The following is a 21,430-nucleotide window of genomic DNA, read 5'->3' as shown; positions in this document are numbered from 1 at the left end:
ATAAGGCAAAGAACTTTCTGGATGTTTCTAGAAAAACCAAGAACACTCTAGCGTGTGTGCAAGGAACTTTCTTAGAACTTCTATGCACTTTCCCTGGATGGTTTGTGTGGGTCTAAAATGAAGTGGTTCACCCTCTTCTGAAAAAACCAAGTCTAGACACCACCATACTTAGTAACTACCGCCCAGTTTCAAACTTTCTGTTGAAAGTTGCTAGAAAAACCAAGAACACTAGCGTGTGTGCAAGGAACTTTCTTGGAACTTCCATGCACTTTCCCTGGATGGTTTGTGTGGGTCTAAAATGCAGTGGTTCACCCTCTTCTGAAAAAACCAAGTCTAGACACCACCATACTTAGTAACTACCGCCCAGTTTCAAACTTTCTGTTTTTGAGCAAGGTGATTGAACGGACAGTGGCGGGACAACTACAACAATTCTTAGATGAGACTGCGGGCTTAGACCCCTTTTAATCAGGCTTTCGTTCAGGTCATGGGACAGAGACTGTCTTGGTAGCTATTACTGACAAAATTTGTCGTCAGTTAGACCGGGGCGGATCAGCGCTATTGGTACTTTTGGACCTTACAGCTGCATTCAACACCGCTGATCCATTGATTGGCTATGTCTGGTGTACGAGGTTTAGCTCTTCAATGGTTCAATTAGTTTCTCCGGGACCGGAGACAGAGGGTGGAGTGGTCAGGCCAAAGCTCTGAGAGCTCCTGCCTTTGCTGTGGAGTTCCCCAGGGTGCTATCCTTTCGCCCCTGTTATTTAACATCTACGTCCGACCACTTGCTGGACTAGTGCGGAGCTTTGGCCTAGAGTACAGTATGCAGATGATACCCAGCTACTCTTGCGTCTCGAACCTGGGACAACCACGATTCCTGAGAACTTTAAGCTGTGTTTGGAAGCAGTGATGAGTTGGCTGCGAGCGAGTAGACTAAAAGTGAATCCCACAAAAACTGAGATACTCTGGCCCAGCCAGCCACCAGAGTTAATCCAGTCACTGCCTGACTTTGATGGGGAAGTTCTGGTTCCATCTGCTACTGTTAAAAGCCTTGGGGTTGTGTTGGACTCATTGCTGACAATGGAGGCCCAGATCACTGCCATAAGTAAGCAGGCCTTTTTTCATTTTCGCCAGGCAAGGAAATTGGCATCCTACCTTTCGACAGAAGCATTGGCAACGGTCATCCATGCAACAGTCACCACTAGGTTGGATTATTGTAACGCCTTATACGCCGGCCTTCTGAAGACAAAAACCCAGAAGATCCGAATGGTCCAAAATGCGGTGGCCAGGCTGCTAGCGGGATCATCTATAAGATCCCATATTACACCGATTCTGAAACAATTTCATTGGCTACCAATAGAACATCGGATCTCTTATAAGACATTTATCCTGACATTTAGAGCTCGAAATGGCCAAGGACCATTATATCTTAGGGACCGCCTCATTCCTTTTTTCCATCAGTGGTCACCTCGATCCTCCCAGGAAAATCTCCTATACGTACTGGGCCTTAGGGAGGTACGCCTGGAAGCTACAAGGCATAGAGCCTTTTCGATCTATGCTCCAATTCTGTGGAACTCATTGCCTCCATATGTTAGAGCAATGTCAGAGTTGCGACCTTTTGTAAAAGTGCTCAAGACTTGGCTGTTTGGTTGTGCATTTAAGTAGATCAGATCTAATTTGCCAAATAGTCACTGTTGAATGTTTTTAGGTTGAATATTTTTATGTTGAATGTTTTTATGTTGAATGTTTTTATATTGTGGAATGATACTTTAAATTGTAAGTCGCTCGGAGCACTCTGGTGGAGAGCGACTAATTAAGAAATAAAGTGAAGTGAAGTGAAGTGTTCTGTGATAAAATGATTTGTTGGCCAGTAGGTGTTTGGAGTTAACCAGCGATGGTCTCGTGTAGTTTTATTTTAAAATTGTTTTTAAATTAGATTTTAATTTTTTTTGTAGAATCCTAGAGTTCCTCAGAACACAGTTTGGGAATCACAGTTTTAGACACTTTATCTCAGAAATAAATAATACATGTAATAACAACATAATGAAATGTATTCTATCACTCTTTGCCAGGCAAGTAGTTTGTTACATTTGTCCAGAAAAATGTGTTTTAAATCAACTTAGTGTGGCTGTTTTAAAACTGGTGATATCTCTTATTTCCTCTGGTGTTTCCCTTCCATAAACCTAGAGAAGGGAACAGAATTGTGATGCAAAATTGATTTGCAGGAAGTTTGAGGAAGGATTTTGAAATTACTTAACAATTTGGGCAGGGTGTGCTTATTTAGCTAACTTACACACAGACACCATCTAATATTTCTCCTTTCTAAATTTCCATGTCCTCTTCCTTTGAGTGGACTGCAAAATGTTTGCCTTTGGATCAGCTTGTAAATTGTGGGATTCTTGAGACAGGGTCTGCTGACCTATATCTGTTTCAGAATTTCTGTCTGGTGAGTCAGGGTCTGTTCTCTTCATACCTACCTTATTTGGTATTTCTCATTTGTCTGAGGATTTGCAGTTACTGATTAGTTCTTCTCTGAGTTATGATGCTCTTATAGTTTGGAGTTTAGATTAGAGCAACCTGGATTGGATAACATTATCTATTTTAAGCAGATTAACTTTGTATACTAGTATTTCCTCAGTTTTAATGCAACTTTTTGTGTTGATTGACACTCCAGTCTTTACATTTCTTCACTATGTTGTGAACATCTGGAGCTAAACTAGTTCACTGTTGCATAAAACATAATTCAGATTGCATTTAATTCATCTAATAGTTCATCTAAGCTCCTGTATTTGAGAAAACGGAAGCTCAAGCACATGGGAATAGCTATCTTTTTTTATATATAGGTTACTTGGGTGTGTATAAGAAGCTGAACACATAATTGACTCTTGATTGCTTCATAACATCTTTCAACATGCCAAGCAATTGTCTTCAAATTAGTATTGAAGTATGAGGGAGTATACAGATACTTCTGGAAAAACAAATAGGCTAAAGCTTAAGCATCAATTTCCTATGTGCCCTTTCAAAAAGGCATCCCCTCCCCCCCGAAGATTTTAAAGGATTGCAGCAGACCTGGATTTAAAATCATCTCTCAGCTTTTATCACTTGTAGTTTGCTATTGTGTTTCACTTTCATGAGGCAATAATGTGATTCCTCTAAATAACACAGATATACATAGGCCTCTGCATGATGTACCTTGATTATTCTCACCCATTTTATATTAGTGTTCGTAGTGGCTAATTCTAACAATGACCGCATGGGGACAACCTAACAGCATTAATTAAATAATAAATTGTATTAGAACAAATTTGCTAGTACTGCCTGAATATATTCAGCTATATGTCATGTGTTTCTTTTATACATTCTTTTGAATTTTAACTTTGAACAAATAATACACATACCCAAAGTTGCATGCCTATTTCTTGCCTAGCAACAAAAGGCAAAGAAGGTTTATCCTATTTAATTATGATTAAGTCATATTAGTATCACATGGTTTCATCACTGTGAAAATATGAATGTAATGATTGTGCTTTGGCTAAGCTACTTATAGGAGAAATGAATCTTAGACATAGCAAGACTCATTTACAGTATGTGGATTTTTTTAAAAAAAATGTTCACATATGCTAGACATTACTATTAAAGAATTTTAGATTTTGTCAAACTTAATGGGGCACAGGTCAGAAAAAAGTATGTTTCAAATGCAAAATGTCCAAGTTTTAATTTTGATACCCTGAGTTAAAAAGAACTTCAAAGCTAAGAAAGAATTTCTGCTTAAATCATTGGAAGGCCAAAGCCAATTGAGATAAACAGTACAATTTGAGCTTCTTAACCATTGATTCAATATCCACAATTTCAAAGAATATTTTCTCCTGAAATGTTTGTTTCTCTCTAGGTCCTCCACTGCCGTTCTGTGGTATGTTTCCAGGCCAAGTATAATCAGAATGTTGAATTTGTGATTCAGTTATCACACTGTATGTGTGTCTTACAATGAATCCCCATGCAGATATGAGGGTCAAACTATACTGAGTTTGATGTATCAATGGCTTGATTCAAGAGAAGAGAACATATTGTTATGATTTGAGTAAAATCATGACTGTTGGTTGTTATTCTGTATTTCCACCTTGAAGTTACATTTAAATATCTAATTTGTCAGTTACTGATTAACATTTTATATCCACATGCCTTTGCACATGTGTTTAAAAGAATTAATCAGGTAACTTACTATCATCAGGAAAGCATGAAAGTCTGTTTGCGATTATCAGGAAAACTGAATATGAGGGTTGATGTAGCTAATTTTTGGAATGTTGTCTACTGTTCTGGAAAAGAGTATGATAGAGCTAGGAAATACCGTTGGAAGTTAGAGAACACTTGCTTTAAAGGGAAATGTAAGAATGCATGGACTTCAGTATAGGAAGAAAAACAACTGTGGAGAGCATGATGGAGGTTTAGGAAAATATTCACCATGCAGTAAAATGAATTAGCTTCAGGACAGATAAAGAAAGCACTCCCACAAAACAGTGTGTAATTAACTTGTGGAATTTTCTACGGAGGCCAGTGATTAGGTGGCTTTACAAAGGATTAGGCACATTCATGGAAGGTAGGCCTGTTAACGGTGATAGCTAAATGGAACCTACATGTTTAGATGCAGTGTAAGTATCAGTTGCTAGGGAACAAACAGAATATGACTGTTGCTTTTATGACCTGTTGGTGGATACTTGGAAACATTTGGATGGATGCATGATATTGGACCCAAGAGAGATCCTCATCTGATTCACTGGCACTTGTCTTTCATTCTGTCATATTATGTCAAAGGATACCTTTGTGCATAATAATAATAATAATAGCAACAACTTTATAACCCTCCCTCTCTCCCTGAAGGGACTTAGGGCAGTTTACAAAATTAACAAAATTGGCAAACATTCAATGCCCAACAAATAATAACAATCACAGCAAAACAAAAAATATAACTTATAAACAGCTGCTTAATTCTGACAGCAAAAAGTGATGTGATATATCAAGAGTTTAAACTATTTCATCTTACCTTTCCCCAAGTTTGTTGCTTCAAAGTCAATAACCAAAGTAGTGTGTGGCTCTACTTGTTTTGTGTTTTTATTCTAAACTGATACAGCAAATAAACATGACAATTTTTGTGTGTGTTATATAGTATTGTATGAGTACTCTTTTCCCATATGCTATTATTGAAGTATTCTTATTGGCAATACATTATAAACATTTACTCCATATTTTATGGTAGGTGAAATATTACTTTTGATTTCCTGATTGCTAGATTCTTTGCAGTTGTCTAAAAATTAACAATTTACAAAGATTCAAGACATCACTGGTTTGAAAAATGATGTTTGGAAGATTGCTTTAGTATTTTTGTTCAGCTCCAAATCAAGTTAGCCTTGAATTGCAGGGAGATGGTTGCCTTATCTCTCTGTCTATTAAAAGACTTAACTATTTCGAGCCTTGTATTAACTACTGTCCATTTAGAGATAGATTGCAAAAATAACTTAATAGTTCTTCTAATTGTGAAGAGCAGCAACAATGTATAGTCTCTTGCTTTATAAAACAGTTGCATAGTTTTAAAGAAAAGCTGTTTGTTGGATTTAGGCGTAGAAAGACAAATAAGAGAATAGACAGACTACAACTAAGCCTCATGCCTTTGTGACAGTTTATAGTAACAAGTTGACATCTGTGAAGAAAACAAACATAATCTCAGGTAACTTGTTGCTCTTAGTTTTCAAGTAGTATATCTGAAAAGATAAAGGAGAATTAGATTTCAGTAAATGCATAACCGTACTTGAGATAGCTGCTAACGGCATCAATAACAGAAAGGAAGAAATGCAGTATTTAAAAAACAAGTAGCATTTGTTTTGTTGTACTATTTTTATTAGTGGCTTGATGTGAGTTAGAAATAAAGATTCTTTGGAGACATAGGCTGAGATCCTATTCACTGGTAGAGCAGACCATCTTTCTGGTGTTGTTACTCCTGATCATCCAGCACATGTGTCGAGGGCTGAGACTAGCTTTATCTAAGCTGTCTTTTTTTAAATGCCTGTCTCTTAAGGTGTCCTCAAAGCCACGTCAGTAATGGAGGTATGGAGGCTTGATCACCTGAGCTTTTCAAGATGTGATTTTCCAAGTCCCTTTCCCCTTCTGTTTCTTTTATTCTTTAAACAAAAAAGCTTGGAAGCTGTAGATAACCTAACCACTCTGGTCCAGATATAATGGGAATCCAGAATAACAATCTTCTGTTTACAAAATCTTGATGTTGGTATTGTAAATCCATCATTTCATTTCCCCTTTTCATCTAATTATTTCAGTCTGTTTTCCTATTTCTGTTAAGCCTACCAATATTATCAATTGATTTACTGCATGTGTGTCAGGATTTTTACACTATATTGTAGAAAAAGAATAATTCTACGCCTTACCTACCTCTTTCTTCTATCATCACAATATTACAATAGTGTTTAAATAAATAAAAGCATTGTAAGTCAACTATATGTATCTCTTTTTTGTACTTGTAAGTTTGACAGGGCTTGAAGGTCATATGAAGGCTCATTTCTTACAGGGCAGAGCAGCTTTGGCAGCTAGCCTTAGATCTGTCGGTGGCCCAGAGATTAGCAGGCCAACCATATGGTTCAGTTTATTCACATTTGCAAATTACAGCTTAGGTATCATTCAGAGAAAACTTTGGGTTGAGTTTTCCAGGGAAGAGTATAATATAATCATAAAGTTGGAATACAATATAAGGGCCATCCAGTCTAATCTCTTGCCATGCAAGAATATACAACCAAATTATTTTATTGCTACCCACTGCCTATGATTTTTCATTGTTCAGTTACAGTAAAATGAAGAACAATTTCAACCAGCATAAACTTACCACCAATATTTCAGTGAGAAGTGTGGGCCTGCTTTTGGCTGATGAAATAGTCAAGTTAATCAGGATTGTTGTTGTTGTGTGTCTTCAAGTCATTTCAGTCTTCAGGCAACCCTAAGCCCAAAGTTTAGGCTGGGGGCTGGATAAGTGACCTTGGAGGGCTGCCTCCGGCCCACGGCCTTAGTTTGGGGACCCCTGGTCTAGATGATGAATTCTTAGAAAGGTAGCTCTTCTGTCCAAATCTCTTCTTGGCCTCTAGGTTGGGAAAACCATTGCCTTATAAACACATGTCTTGACTTGTAATATTGACCTCCTTTACATAGTTGTAAATAGACCTTCACAGTTTTGCCCTTTCTGAATCCTGAAGACCACTATTCTAGCCTTCTTGGTTCTAAATTCTAGGGAAGGGGGGAGTGTAAATAATTTATGGTATGTTTTTATTTTTAATCATTTCCCTTGACATAGCAGGCAAGAGCAGCCAAAGATTTTGAAATTTTCTGACCACTTAGAGAATTTGTATATACATATAATGGACAGTTTGAGGTCCTCTTTCTCCCCAGTGTCTTTAAGTGTAGTTAACCATTGTGCTGTTGTCAGATAATTTGATAATATAGCTCAGAGATGTGAGCAAAAAAGAGGAATAAAGAAATTTCAGAAGGCTGTTAGGGAGAGAAGCTTTCCTCACCATTCTTACATGGAATTTAGAGCAGTATATTTGACCCCGTTCAACTTTAGCAGTGTTGTAACTGCTGCACATGTCTTATTACTAAACCCCATTTCCCTCCCCCTAGCACTCTGGCCAAATGAAGCTTGGCTGCCTGCTACACTCTATATTAATCTGCTCTAGGATAGTCACATGGATCTGGTCTAAAAACAAAAAAGAAAGGTGTCAATACACAGCCCTGGTTTCCTAATCAGCTACAGTTGTATTTACTTATTCCCTCCCCCAGCAAAAATATGTTCATCAGCTCACAAATAGAGCAATATATATCATTCATTTCCTTTTGAATACAGTGAGCCTTTGGTGTCCAATGGGAACTCCCTAAGGATATCCAAATCCATTGATCCTCAAGGTACAGTAGTATAATAAAAAGGAGCCCTTTATATAAAATAGAAAAAAACATTTTTTTGTAATTTAAAACAAAAATCAAACTCTGGAGGATTGAATCTGTGGCCATGGAGGGCTGATAGTATAGTATTTTTTAAAGCAACATTCACTCACAGTAGTATGCATTTATAGAAAACATAATTGGTAAGCTTTGACGAAATGCATTTTTGCTTAAAGAATTAAATCTATCCGTTGTAATGTACAGTATAAATGTACTGAAATAAATGAATTCATACATAATATTCCACATGGATATTATTAAATACTTGAGAACCAGGACTGCATGCTTTCTCTCATATCTTTTGTCTTTATTTTTAAAGAAACCTTTAAAAATTCAGGACTGTTTTGCACATAACTCCTAGCATACAATTAGAAAAGGCAAATACAAATATGGAGAAGAGGAAAATTTCAGAATATAAATTTTAAGTAAATTTAGGAGGCACTCAATTAGAAATTGGCTTTAGAGTAACTAAGCTGGCTTTAAAGTAGGCCTGCATAACCTGTGACCCTCCAGTTGTTTGAGCTTCTACCTCCCAGAAGCCCTAGCCAGCTTTTCCAATGGTCAGGAATTCTGGTAGCTGAAGTCCAAAACACCTGGAAGGCCACAGGTTGTGCATGCTTGCTTTAAATTGTGTTATGTCAAGTTTTTACTTAGAGAATAGCAGCTCAAATGGGGACTTTCAAAGAGCATAGAGTCCTCTCCTGCTTTGAAAAGCCAGTGTCAAAGACCTAATAGGGTTGGGTTTATAACAATGTACAAAGATGATCACAGAATTGGAAAGAACCTCAAGTATCATTTAGTTCAATCTGCTAGTACAAGTACAGCATTGCATTATTGTTGTTAGATGTCTTCATAGCATCTACGGTTTAGGAAGCCCTATCAAAGGGCTTTCTTGGCCAGATTTATTGCTTTTCTTATCAATAGAATATAACATGTCCAGGTTCACCCAGAGGATTTGCATGGTGGGATTGGATCCTTGGTTTGGAATCCTACTCAAACACTTGAACCACAACACCAGACCTGCTCTCTTGCACCATTACATACATGCTGCAGTAGCTAATGTTTACACTGGGAACTTTTGATCTTAAATTTGTGATATTAATTTACTTCCAGAGTGGTTATCAATAAAAACCATAATCATTTACAGCCAGTCCCCAAGTTACAGACATAAATAATAATAATAATAATAATAATAATAATAATAATAATAATAATAATAATAATAAACCTTTATTTATATACCGCCCTATCTCCCAGAAGGGACTCAGGGCGGTTTACAACAGTAATACACAGCATACAATACATAATACATACAATACATAACAATATAAAAACAGATTATTACACAAAATAAAATGTTACACTAAAAATAGCAATCAATGATAATCACAACAGGTTCCAATCGGGGGTCGAGGGTCCACAATCCCATAGGTTAAACATGGTCCATAATCAGGAAAGATGAGACTATGCAGTATATATCAGGTCAACATATAAATCCAACTTATAAATGACTCATAGTTACAAATGGTGGTGAGACAACAGGAAGTGAGAGAAATGTATCCCTTCGAAAGGAGATTCAGTCCTGAAAGAGTTATCATGGGGAAAAAGTGTTTCCACTGAAGCTTTATCACCAATTCTTTTTTTCCAGAACAAGCCAAATTTTTCAAAATCCATTTACAGGGACAGAAAGTGAGGTGAAATCTTCTGAACAGGGGCTCATACAGCGAAACAAACACCACAGGGATGTTAATCCTTCCTTAAGATATCTAAAGCTATACATATGTATGTATGTATGTAGCTGGAATTATACTTCAAAAATGTACCTGTTCTGATTTACATACAAATTCAGCTTAAGAACAAACCTTCAGAACCTATCTTGTTCATAACTTGGGGACTGCCTGTATCTTGGTAACGCTACAGTACTGTAGTTTTCAGTGTTATTATTTTAGTACCTTGAAGAAATAACTCATCAAAGGTAAACATTCAGAATGAGAGGTACAGTTTTAGTATTTAAGATGTCTTAATCTTGCACTAAGCCTGCACTTACCTTGCAAGGATTCATGCAGAGGGATATACTGAAACAAATATATTGGCAGTGTAAATTACACAGTAGCATGACTGTTTAAATCTGTTGAACAAAATTTATTTATTTTATTTATTTCCAACATTTATATCCCACCCTTCTCACAGGGCCTCACCAGATGACCTTAGGGATCTTCCTGGCTCATAGGAGGAGATACGTTCGGACAAATAGATTGGGCCAGAACCGTTTAGGGCTTTATAGGTCAAAACCAGCACTTTGAATTGGGCTTGGTAGCATATCGGCAGCCAGTGGAGCTGGCTTAGCAAGGGGGTGGTACGCTCCCTGTAAGCCGCCCCAGTTATTAGTCTGGCTGCCGCCCGTTGTACTAATTGGAGCTTGTATGTTTGCATATGCAGAATAGGCAGACTATAAGCAGACTATAAATACATGTAAAAATTAAAACTTAAGTGTTGATTTAGAAGTGAACATTTTGTGAAGAACTTGGAATAACCCTATACTGATTTTTCCTTTTTTTTCTCTCTGCTTCAGGTATGGCCTCACAAGTCTTGGTTTACCCACCATATGTTTATCAAACTCAGTCAAGTGCCTTTTGTAGTGTGAAGAAACTAAAAGTGGAGCCAAGTAGTTGTGTGTACCACGAGAAAACCTTCCCACAGATCTATGTGAATGGTAAAAATTTTGGAATTGCTCAGCCTCCCAGTAGGGTTGGTACTTTATTGCAGGCTACAAATCTTTTTGACAGACCTCGAAGAGATCCTTGTTTGTTGCAGACCAGTGCTGTGGCTTTAAAAAATATTGCAGGTGCTACCAAGATATTAGCAGTGCAGGCGCAGCAAACTGAAGTGGAAGAATCTTGGCCTGGCACGCAGGAAGATCTAACCATCTTGGACCGCCCCCAGCGATGTGGACTGAAGCGTAAGAGTGAAGACTTGGAGAATCAGAGCGACACAATGCAGATTGTTGATGAACTGCCTATATTACCTGCAATGTTGCAAACAAACTTGGGAAACCCAGTGACGGTTGTGACGACTGCAACTTCAAAACCAAGTAGTACCAGTGGTGATGGTGATTATCAGTTAGTGCATCATGAGGTCTTATGCTCTGTGAAAAGTACTTACGAGGTTCTTGATTTCCTTGGGCGAGGGACTTTCGGACAAGTAGTAAAGTGCTGGAAAAGAGAGACGAATGAAATAGTGGCAATCAAAATTCTAAAGAACCATCCGTCTTACGCACGCCAAGGACAAATAGAAGTGAGCATATTAGCACGGCTAAGTACAGAGAATGCTGATGAGTTTAATTTTGTGAGAGCGTATGAGTGTTTTCAGCATCGGAACCATACTTGCTTAGTTTTTGAGATGTTGGAACAGAATTTATATGACTTTCTGAAACAAAACAAATTTAGCCCTCTTCAGCTAAAAGTAATACGGCCTATACTGCAACAGGTGGCCACTGCACTGAAAAAACTAAAAAGTCTTGGTTTAATACATGCTGACCTCAAACCAGAAAATATTATGTTAGTAGATCCAGTCCGGCAGCCTTACAGAGTTAAGGTGATTGACTTCGGGTCTGCTAGCCATGTATCAAAGACTGTCTGTTCAACGTATTTGCAGTCTCGGTACTACAGGTATGTGTCTTCTTATTCTAATTCTAGCTTATAATTATTTTTTCAGCTTTATTTTTCTGCAGTGTTTATATATAATTACACTATAGTTTTTGTTAAACCTCTCAACTTCAATAATTGTATTTAAAATGTTTCCTGACGAATTTATTCTGTGAAGCAATGTGCTACTATTTTCTGGATCTTCTCACATCGATTCAGCCAACCATGGCTCGAAAATATTTGGGAGGAAAAATCAAAATGGGAAACCTTGATTTCACCATTTCGTATAATGGGTGCCATTTTACTTTGCCATTGCAAATAATGGAAATTGAGTATCAACTGATTGTTACCCACAAGCAGTCCTGGAACCAAATCCAGTGCATACTGAGGGCCCACAGTATATTCTCATATTTCAGGTGGACGCTTTCTTTTACTGGTCCCTTTACTCACAAATATTATCATGAAGCAAAGTAACTGGTGACCAGGATTTCTCTTTGAAGTGTTCAGCTGTTGTTAAGCAAAGTTAAAAAGGGGGTAAGGGAGAGGACAGATTATTTTGCTTCTTGGAAATTGCAGTTGGACAAGACATGAAATGAGGATGAAGTGAGGAGGCCTGTGATGAGCAATGGAAAGAGTTAAGAAGGCATGTGAAACAAGTCAACGGACAGATGAAAATGAGAATTAGGTTTTTATTTGTGCATGGTTTTTAAGCAGGAGCTTTGTTTTCTGTGTTTGTGTGTGAGAACTGTTTCTTCATCATGGTCCCTGGAAATAAATAGTGGATGTGCAGGTTGTGTGTGTTATTTGTGTTGTGGCAGCTTGTGGAGCATGTTGCCTGCTTTTCTTATGTGCCAGTTAAAACATAGAATACATTGATGTGAGCAATGAAAACGTTGATACTCTGTATCTTCTGTTGGACTCTTGATGAATTAGAGGGCAACTATAATAAAATTCCTTATAATGACAGATTGTCTTCATGAGCCCAAGTCTGCTGAAAATTTGGTGCATGTGAAATGTTGGTGTCTTTTATTTTTAGCTTTGTAGGAAAAACTAATACAGCCCATTTTAAAACAACAGGAAGAACAGATCATGATACATTGAAAAAAGGAAAAAAGGCCTAAAGGCCCTGGCAAGGTTAGCCCTGGTTAGCACTTGGATGGGCTGCCTCCAATGAATGCCAGGTGCCGAAGATCATATTTTAGAGGGAGTATTTTGTGTAGTCTTTACCTAGGAAAACCCTGTGAAATTCATGGAGTAACTAGGCAACTTGAAAGCACATACATTTACATGTGAGTAAGTGGATGACAAATCATACACTTTTCCTTCAGCTATGAGTTTATTTGATGGAGCAATTAGAGGCTGTTTTGCCCTTGGCTCTCTGAGGAACATTAAACCTAGCCAGCAAGACTGTTTTGGTCTTTTTCAGGTGTGATGTGAAAAATAATCTGAGAATACCTGGCTTTTATTGACTTTCGTGTCCAACTGTTTTCTGGCTGCAATTTTTAAAGGGTTTAATCAAAAGATTGGCATGCTGGTTGTAATATATAACTTTGGAACAATAACAGATTTGGTAAAATGATATTCAAAATATTTTTATCTGTGTGCACATTGTGAGGCAGTAGTACAGATGAGTTAGTAAAAACCTGGCTGTTGATGTTGCAAAATACTCAATTTACAGTGGTGTCAATTAATGGACACACTTTTTCTGAAAATATCTGAGAATATTTTCTATTCTGTTCTTTTGTAACTATTATACATTGGATTTCTTGGATTTTCTTGAAAGTATTGATGCAGCTATTCATTACTTTAGGTATTTTGGAATTAAAATGTCTAAGGTGTAAGTTTATTTGCTGGCTCAAGCTTGTGAAAGGAAACAAAACCATCAAAATATTTTATTGACATTAACTACTGCAACTGTTAATATGGAGGTGCCTATTCTGATTCCAGTTTTGAAACAAATCTGATTTACTTACAGAGTTAAAATTAGGATACTCATGGATTCTACTTTGAGTTCCTTAGAGGAAATCTGGATTCAGTCAAATGAAAAAGGAAGAAATGGGAAAAGAAAGATATCAAGGTTGTGAATCCTGGGCTAAAGTGAGCAGAGTCTGAACAGCAGAAGTTGTAACTTTGTGCTGTTTCCATAGTGGTGTAGTAGAAACACAGAGAAGCAAAACTGACCCTTTTCTGAGCAGACGCTCTGTTGGATCACAGATAATTGATGAACTGTACTTGTTTTGGGAAGTGAAGGAGAATATAATGAGGTTTCAGTTTTTACTGTTGTTTATTATAAGTTTACAAAGAGGAAGTCAAAAGAATGAAAAAACTAATTATTATGCAGTGGTTGATTTCAATTGCTTTGCTGAACCAACATTGTTGTGTTTTCATTTACAGTAGAGTCTTGCTTATCTAACGTTCTGAATTATCCAGTGCTGTCTGCCTTTTTGTAGTCAATGTTTTCAATACTTTGTGATGTTTTGGTACTAAATTCGTAAATACAGTAATTACTACATAACGTTACCATGTCTTGAACTGTTTTTTCTGTCAGTTTGTTGTAAAACATGATGTTTTGGTGCTTAATTTGTAAAATTATAACACAATTTGATGTTTAATAGGCTTTTCCTTAATCCCTCCTTATTATCCAATATTTTTGCTTATCCAGCATTCTGCCGGCCCATTTATGTTGGATAAGTGAGATTCTACTGTATCTTCAAAACCTAAAGGTTGCATTTCAAGTAGTTGAACTATTCGCTGAAGCTTCATGTATTTTACATTAAACCTATTGAATTAGAAGAAAATGCCACTGAACTCACTCCCAGGTTGCAAGCATATACCATAGAGTTAATTTCATTATTTATTTATTTATTTATTTCCAATATTTCTACCCCGCCCTTCTCCCCGAGGGGACTCAGGGCGGCTTACACAACTGGTAGGATCACTACCAGTACATCATAATACAATAAAATAAGAATAAAACAGTTAAAATAATTAAATAACATAATAAAATACAATATATAAAAATTTAAAACAATGCATTAGTAGTTTGTATTTTGTATGCCATTGATTGAATTTTAAAATAAAAATATAAAACATAAATACCAGAAAAATAAGATATACAATTAAATATAATCATTATGGTATAAGTGTTCCCTCACTTATCGCGGGGGTTATGTTCCAGGACCACCAACAATAAGTGAAAATCCGCGAAGTAGGGACACTATATTTATTCTATGTGTGGAGGAGAGCAAACCACAGACTACTTACTACAATGCAATCTGTACTTTATTTTAGCAACTGAAAAATCCCGTGAAACAGCAAAAATAACGCGATAAATGTGTACATTAATATTAATTGAAAACCCGCAAAACAGCAAGGGAGCAAAAAGTGAACTGCAAAGTAGCGAGGGAACACTGTATATTATCTCTTTTTTATCTGAGGGCAAGGCTTTAGTGATTTCCTGATCAGCTCGATAATTGAGCGAGTCAAATATTTCTACCCTTTCCCATATCTGAAAGGAAAGCGATGAGGACAACAGAAAATGAATTGTATAATATAAAAAATTAAAGCAATTGAACAGAATAAAAATAAAACTCAGAATATAGTAGTCCCAAACGGAAACTTGACTACTAAGTGTCAAAAGCTCTGGTGAAATGAAATTTTAACTGGACATCAAAATGAATCAATTGTTGGCACCATTCAGACTTCCAGGAGCAGGACATTCTATAATCAGAAATATTTCTCCTTCTCCCCAAAATCCCCACGAGTGTACTTCTTCCTTGGTAGATCTTAATGGCTGGAAAGATGCATATATATCAGGCATAGGCAAACTTTTTTGTCCTGAGGCCACATTGCAGGCCTGACCAGGAGGGCCGGGCCAGGAGGAAGGGGGGCCAGGCACACACTAGGTGGGGTGGACCTGGGAGTGGGAGGGTCCGGGAGGGCGGGGCCAGGACGGGCAGGGCAGGACCTGGGTTGTCCTCAGGTTGCCCTCCCAGCATAAGGATAGCTGCTCACCCTATCCTTATGCCGAGAGGAAGGCAGGACACGCGGCGACTGGCCTGATCATCTCCCCTGATCCTCGGGCTGTCCTCTTGGCATTATGCCAGGAGGAAGGTTAGACAGGTGGCAGCTGAGAATGCTCTGGAGGGCTCTCAGGAACCACATGTCTTCTTCGAGCCGTCCTCCCATCATAAAGATGGGGCCGCTCGCACCGTCCTTATTCTGGGAGGAGGTCGAGACACATGGTGGCTGAGAGCGCTCCAGAGGGCTTTCAGCTGTTGTGTGCTTCTCCCCCCCCCCCCCCCATATTTTTGGCATAACGACGCAGCGGGCCACCGTGCTCTTATGCCAGGAGGACAGGGAAAATGAGAAGTGCCTGAGGTAAGCATCCAGGGGGCCACATCCGGCCCCCCAGCCTTAGTTTGCCCATGCCTGATATATATAGTGTGGCTCCTCTACATTCTCAAGTAGATTGAGAACTACATTTCTGTGAATAATTTTCAAATAGTTGCTATTTCAGAGGAAGGGACTGGCAAAACCATTATCGGAGTATTCCTTGCCTGTGAAATCCATGGGATCGCCATAAGTCGATAGGTGACCTAAGGGCACAAATACATACAAAAGCTCTCAAGTCTCCTGACCCTTTTTCTGATTTAATGCTTCTGGGAATATGTGGCATCTGTTTAAATTGGTTAGTCTTCAGGTAGTTTTAAGGTAGAGGAAAACAAATGGGACTCTACATTGACCTTGTTTTAGACATTTCTTTATCTCTTGAGTACTATATATAGTATTGATACATTTTACCATATGCAAAGGAGAGTACCTGAAAGTGGAGGTAGTCTTAACTAAGATGGCTATTGAATGCTGAAGAGGATTCTGGTTATCTCCTTTAAGTCTTGTTATCAGAGGGCTGCTTCCACAACTTAGTATGCATGAAGTTTATATCAAGCAAAGGGATGTAATGGGGCTCTTACTATACTTTAGGCACATGATTTGTAGCCCTTCTTTGTTACTGCATATAAAATCTTTGTTGTGTATGAGTGCTGTAGTAGTCTGTTGAACTTGAAACAAGGGGAAAATAAGCTTCCCCCACCCCCAATACTCTGTCATGAAGAAAATTATGCAAATTCCCAGATGCTGTGATTGTTATAAAAATATGAACTATATGTTTGAATTACAACCATATAGTCTTTAGGGAACTATTACCGTAGTTGCTACAACTGCTAATTCTTCAATACCTGGCTGGTGATTATGATTTTCCAGTCCTCTGTTAGACCAAAGATGACATGCCATACAAATGACTTTAATAATTAAATCTGTTACTGTTCTCCACTAAAAGATATAAATGGAAGATAATGTTTTACTTGCTATTTGTCTGACAGGTTTTAAACATGCATCTAGAATTAAGAGAAAACCTGTGGTTCAGCTGAGCTGAGAATTTTTCAAAGATAAAGTTCATCACATATGTTAAGAGCATAATAAAATTAAGCAGATACTTTCATTTCTTTATGTTGAAATCTTCATTTATATTTTAGAACCAAAATATATTTAGAAATGTTAATCATAATGCTGGATATCTTGATAATAGCAACTGACTGGTTTAAATGGTGTTATATTTATATTGTTTTTAGGTGGTAAATATCTTTTAAATTGTTATTAATGTTTATACTATTGTGTTATTTTAATTGTATGCAGTCATAATTGTTTATTGTTTGTTGCTTATATTACTTCCTGTATCTGTTGCTTGTTGTAAGCCGCCCCGAATCCCTTCGGGGAAAGGGGGCGGGGTATAAATAAAGATGTTAATGATGATGATTATCTATCTATATATATAAAAGGGTAATGAAATTTCGGCCTAGGACAAAACAACAAAACTACACATCCCAGAAACACTAAACCTGGTAGCACAACCCCTCATCCATGCCTCTACGTTCATACAACAACAACAAAAAAAGAAAAATTAGAGGGAAAGGAATAATTGTTTTTATCCAATTGCTGCCAGTTAAAAGGCTAAGCTCCTCCCACTTGGTCTCTTAGCAACCCACTCAGCCCAGGGGACAGGCAGAGTTAGGCCTCACTTAGGCCTCTTCCACACTGCCTATAAGATACAGATTATCAGATTGTAACTGGATTATATGGCAGTGTAGACTTAAGGCCCTTCCACACAGCTATATAACCCATTTATAATCTTATATTATCTCCTTTGAACTGGATTATCTTGATTCCACACTGCCATATAATCCACTTCAGTGTGCAATTGGATACAACTGGACTTAATGTCAGGAGAAAACCTTAACTACCACCAATTCCTCAATACTTTATTTCCCATACCACCACACTGCGCCACAGCAACGCGTGGCCGGGCACAGCTAGTATATATATAAAAAAGTAATGTTCATTTTACTATGGAATAAACAACAAAACCAATGAACCAAATCACACCAAATTTGGCCACAAAAGACATAGTCATCCAAAATATGTCTTTCAATAAAAAAAACCTAGAAAAATAGTCCAAATTACAGAGGATGAGGAAGAGCCTTTCTCCCCCTAACTGCCAGTTAGAAAGGTAGGCTCTGCTGCCTTTACCTTTAGGCCCCGCCCCCTTCGTATCCTAGCGACTTCCTCAGCCAAAATGGCACCCAGGGCAGAGGCAGAGTGCACTTAGGCCTGATCCACACTGCCTATAAAATACAGATTATCTGATTTGAACTGGATTATATGGCATTGTAGACTCAAGGTCCTTCCACACAGCTATATGACCCATTTATAATCTTATCTGCTTTGAACTGGATTATCTTGAGTCCACACTGCCATATAATCCACTTCAGTGTGGATTTTATATAGCTGTGTAGAAGGGGCCTCATATAATCCACTTCTAAGCAGATAATATAAGATTATAAATATAATATGAAATAATTACTGTGGTATAATAATACAGAACAATGTAATCTCTAAAACCAGGACAGTAAATAAAGAGCAACACTCTGAAAGCAGGGAAATTGGGAATTCCAGAAAGGAAACAATCATGGCCAGCTAACACTTCCCAACAAAGGATTCCCCCAGGCAGGAAGCAGCCGGGCTTTGAAACTGCAAGGCCATTAAATGCTAATCAAGGAGCCTAATTGCAGCATTCATACCTGCCACACCAAGAATATTAATTGCTATTCAAACTGGCGAACCAAGGATTCCGCAAGGTAGAAAGTGGCCAGGCTTGCAAGCAGCAAGGCTATTCAGTGCTTTTCAACCTGGCCAACCAAGGTTTTCCTTATGTGAAAAATCCCCAGGCTTTGAAGCCACGAGGCTACTCAGTCCCATTCAACCTGGCCTAGCAAGGATACCCTATGTAGAAAGCAGCCAGGCTTTTAAGATGCAAGACTATTCAGTGCAATTCAGTTTGGCCAAACAAGGATTCCCCTACAAAGGAACTAGCTGGGCTTCTTTGATTGAGGGTGCTACTCCAGCTACTCCAGAAAATGGCCAGGCTTTGAGGCTGCAAGGCTATTCGCTGTTATTCTACCTGGCCAACAAATGATTCCCATAAGCCATAGCAACACGTGGCCGGGCAAAGCTAGTTATTATTATATAATTCTGCAAATAATAAACTGCTACTCTACATTTTCCCCATCTTATCTCATGCCTATTTAATTTAGTTATTTTTATTAGTGAATATTTTCCATGTACCTTGACCAAGTTGTTCTTCAAGAAATATTGTGAAATAGCGTGATTTATTCTTTTATTTTTATTTATTTTGTTAAAATATTTCTATTTTATTGCAGTGTGCAATAAAATCAGTTTAAGCAATTTAAAACCATTTTAAATGTTGAGACAGTAAAAGACAATTTAAACAGTCTCAGGTCTATTAAGCAGTATGGAAATTTAAAACAAATTAAAAAGCATAAAACCACATTTGAGATGTGAAAAGTATTGTTTAGTTGCAACAAGAATAATCTCCTCATTGATGAAAGAAGCAGTTCATGGGAACAAGAACAAGATTCCTCTGTAAACAAGTTGGGCTGGAATGTGGCCACAGATGTTATTCTATCACTTTGAACTGTGCATCACCGAAATGTTGTGGTGGATATCTTAAAATAGGCAGGGGGTGGTGGCCAGAAACAGTTGACTACTATAGATGGTGAGGCTGTTTCAGTGCTGCAGTGAAATAAGCCAGAAGTACATGCTGCTAAGTACATTCATTTGGTCAAGGTCAGCATGCCCAAAGTCAGCTGCTGTGCTTATAAGCCCAGTTACTGTCAGGGAAGAGGCTGGGGCTACTGCACAAATAAAGGCATCTTGTTAAGATAACAGGCCACATTTCATCGGAGAAATGCAGCCCGCAAAATGTTGTGTTGTTGTTGTTCTTCCCCTCCCTCTAGCAGGGGAGTTGGTTTGTTTTTACTTTTTACTTTTTAAATCCCAAACTGAAAACATAAACTGGCTCAGCTGGTTGGTGTAGAGGTAAACAAACTGTGAATGGTAATTGCTAAGCAAGTGGCTGCTTGGCAGTTATTTTACTTTTCTATTATTTGGCAGTTATTTTCCTGTTCAAGCAGGCAATTTGATCTTACACTTTTTAACTTTTTACATTCTAGAGAGTTTAATTGTTGTGATGTTGCATATTATACTTCTTGTTTTAGTAAAATAAAGTAAAAATAAAGTATTATTGTTTTGGGACAGAAATTGAAATTTTCTGGCCTCTTTTCTGCTAATAGGAATTTACTAAACAAGTGGGTTGGTTTTTGGAAAACTTACTCTCACCCCCTAGTGAATCTCCTACCAATTTCTTTTTACTAAGACTTGTTCTGTCTGGCGTAGGTTTTATTGAGCCAGTAGGATTCAGATGGAGCTACTCTAAACAAAGCTAACATCTATTTTCTTTCTGTGTAGTTGCTATCTTTGCTTTCACTTGGGAGCTCATCAGTTTCTTTCTTTGCCAAAAACAAAATATATGATAAATAATATAGTTCACATTCACCAGAAATGAACAGTGCTTTTGGAATTATCTACACAGTCCAAATGATGTGGGGTGGTAATGAATGGACTTCGAGACATCCACATGATGCACAATGATGCAAATACCCCATGTAGATGTACCCTAAGGCTTGACAATTGATTGAAAAACATCCCCTTACTCAGAGGCAGAGAACGAGAGCAAGAATAACTGGCTATAGCAGGTTATGGGGATATGAGAACTTGATTTTCTGTTGCTCTGTCCCAATGCAGATGTTCCACGTGATCTGTTATCGCAGATATGGCAGATAAACACACTTTGTGTCTTTGGCTTTAAAGCGGGGATGGGCGGTGAGGCTCTCCATCTGTTGTGGGAGATCTTCCGGTATTCCTCAGCATTGGTATATGGCTGGGAGTTGGTAGGAGTTCTAGTTTAACAACATCTGGAAGTGACACTTGGGTTATCAGTGCAACAAAGCAATGGACAGCCTCCTCCTGCTGAATGCCAAATAGAATTTCAGAGATGTTTCAGGGACCACATTGTGGTAGTGGGCAATACTAAAGGCAAAAGTATAGGACTCCAAAACCCAGCGTATTTTAGGTTAAAGCTTTTACTTTTAGTAACTAAACTTATAGAGGGGGATTTTCAATTTATTACAATCAGAAAAATGATACTGTTCCATTATCCGGGAGGAGGCCAAAAGGGGGCCTAGACAGAGAAGGATAGTCCTTTTTATAGGGGGGTTGCGGGGTTGAATGAGTAAAAGCATTTCCCCCTGTTTTCCTGTTATTCCCCCTACCCATGTCACCATTGGAGAAATAACCTTCGTTTATGACATAGGAAGTGTGTCTGT

At 37.9% G+C, this 21,430-nt stretch overlaps 1 protein-coding gene across 6 annotated transcripts in view; it reads left to right on the top strand.

Annotated features, from left to right (window-relative positions):
- hipk3 (homeodomain interacting protein kinase 3) overlaps positions 1–21,430 on the top strand; it is an 81,103-nt gene that overhangs the window by 9,878 nt on the left and 49,795 nt on the right. For 5 of the 6 annotated variants that reach the window (XM_008106703.3, XM_062967757.1, XM_008106709.3 and 2 more), the window contains one exon: positions 10,559–11,654. The exons of the other annotated variant lie outside the window; for it this stretch is intronic. In XM_008106703.3, coding sequence (XP_008104910.2) covers positions 10,561–11,654 — 1,094 coding nt within the window. In that variant the 5' untranslated portion in view covers positions 10,559–10,560. The remainder of the gene's footprint in view (positions 1–10,558; positions 11,655–21,430) is intronic. 6 annotated transcript variants of the gene reach the window in all.

The sequence above is a fragment of the Anolis carolinensis genome, chromosome 1, assembly GCF_035594765.1.
Source record: "Anolis carolinensis isolate JA03-04 chromosome 1, rAnoCar3.1.pri, whole genome shotgun sequence".
In the NCBI taxonomy this organism is placed as follows: Eukaryota; Metazoa; Chordata; class Lepidosauria; order Squamata; family Dactyloidae; genus Anolis; species Anolis carolinensis.
Note: the sequence above shows the minus strand (reverse complement) of the source record. Positions and strands in the feature narration are given on the sequence as shown.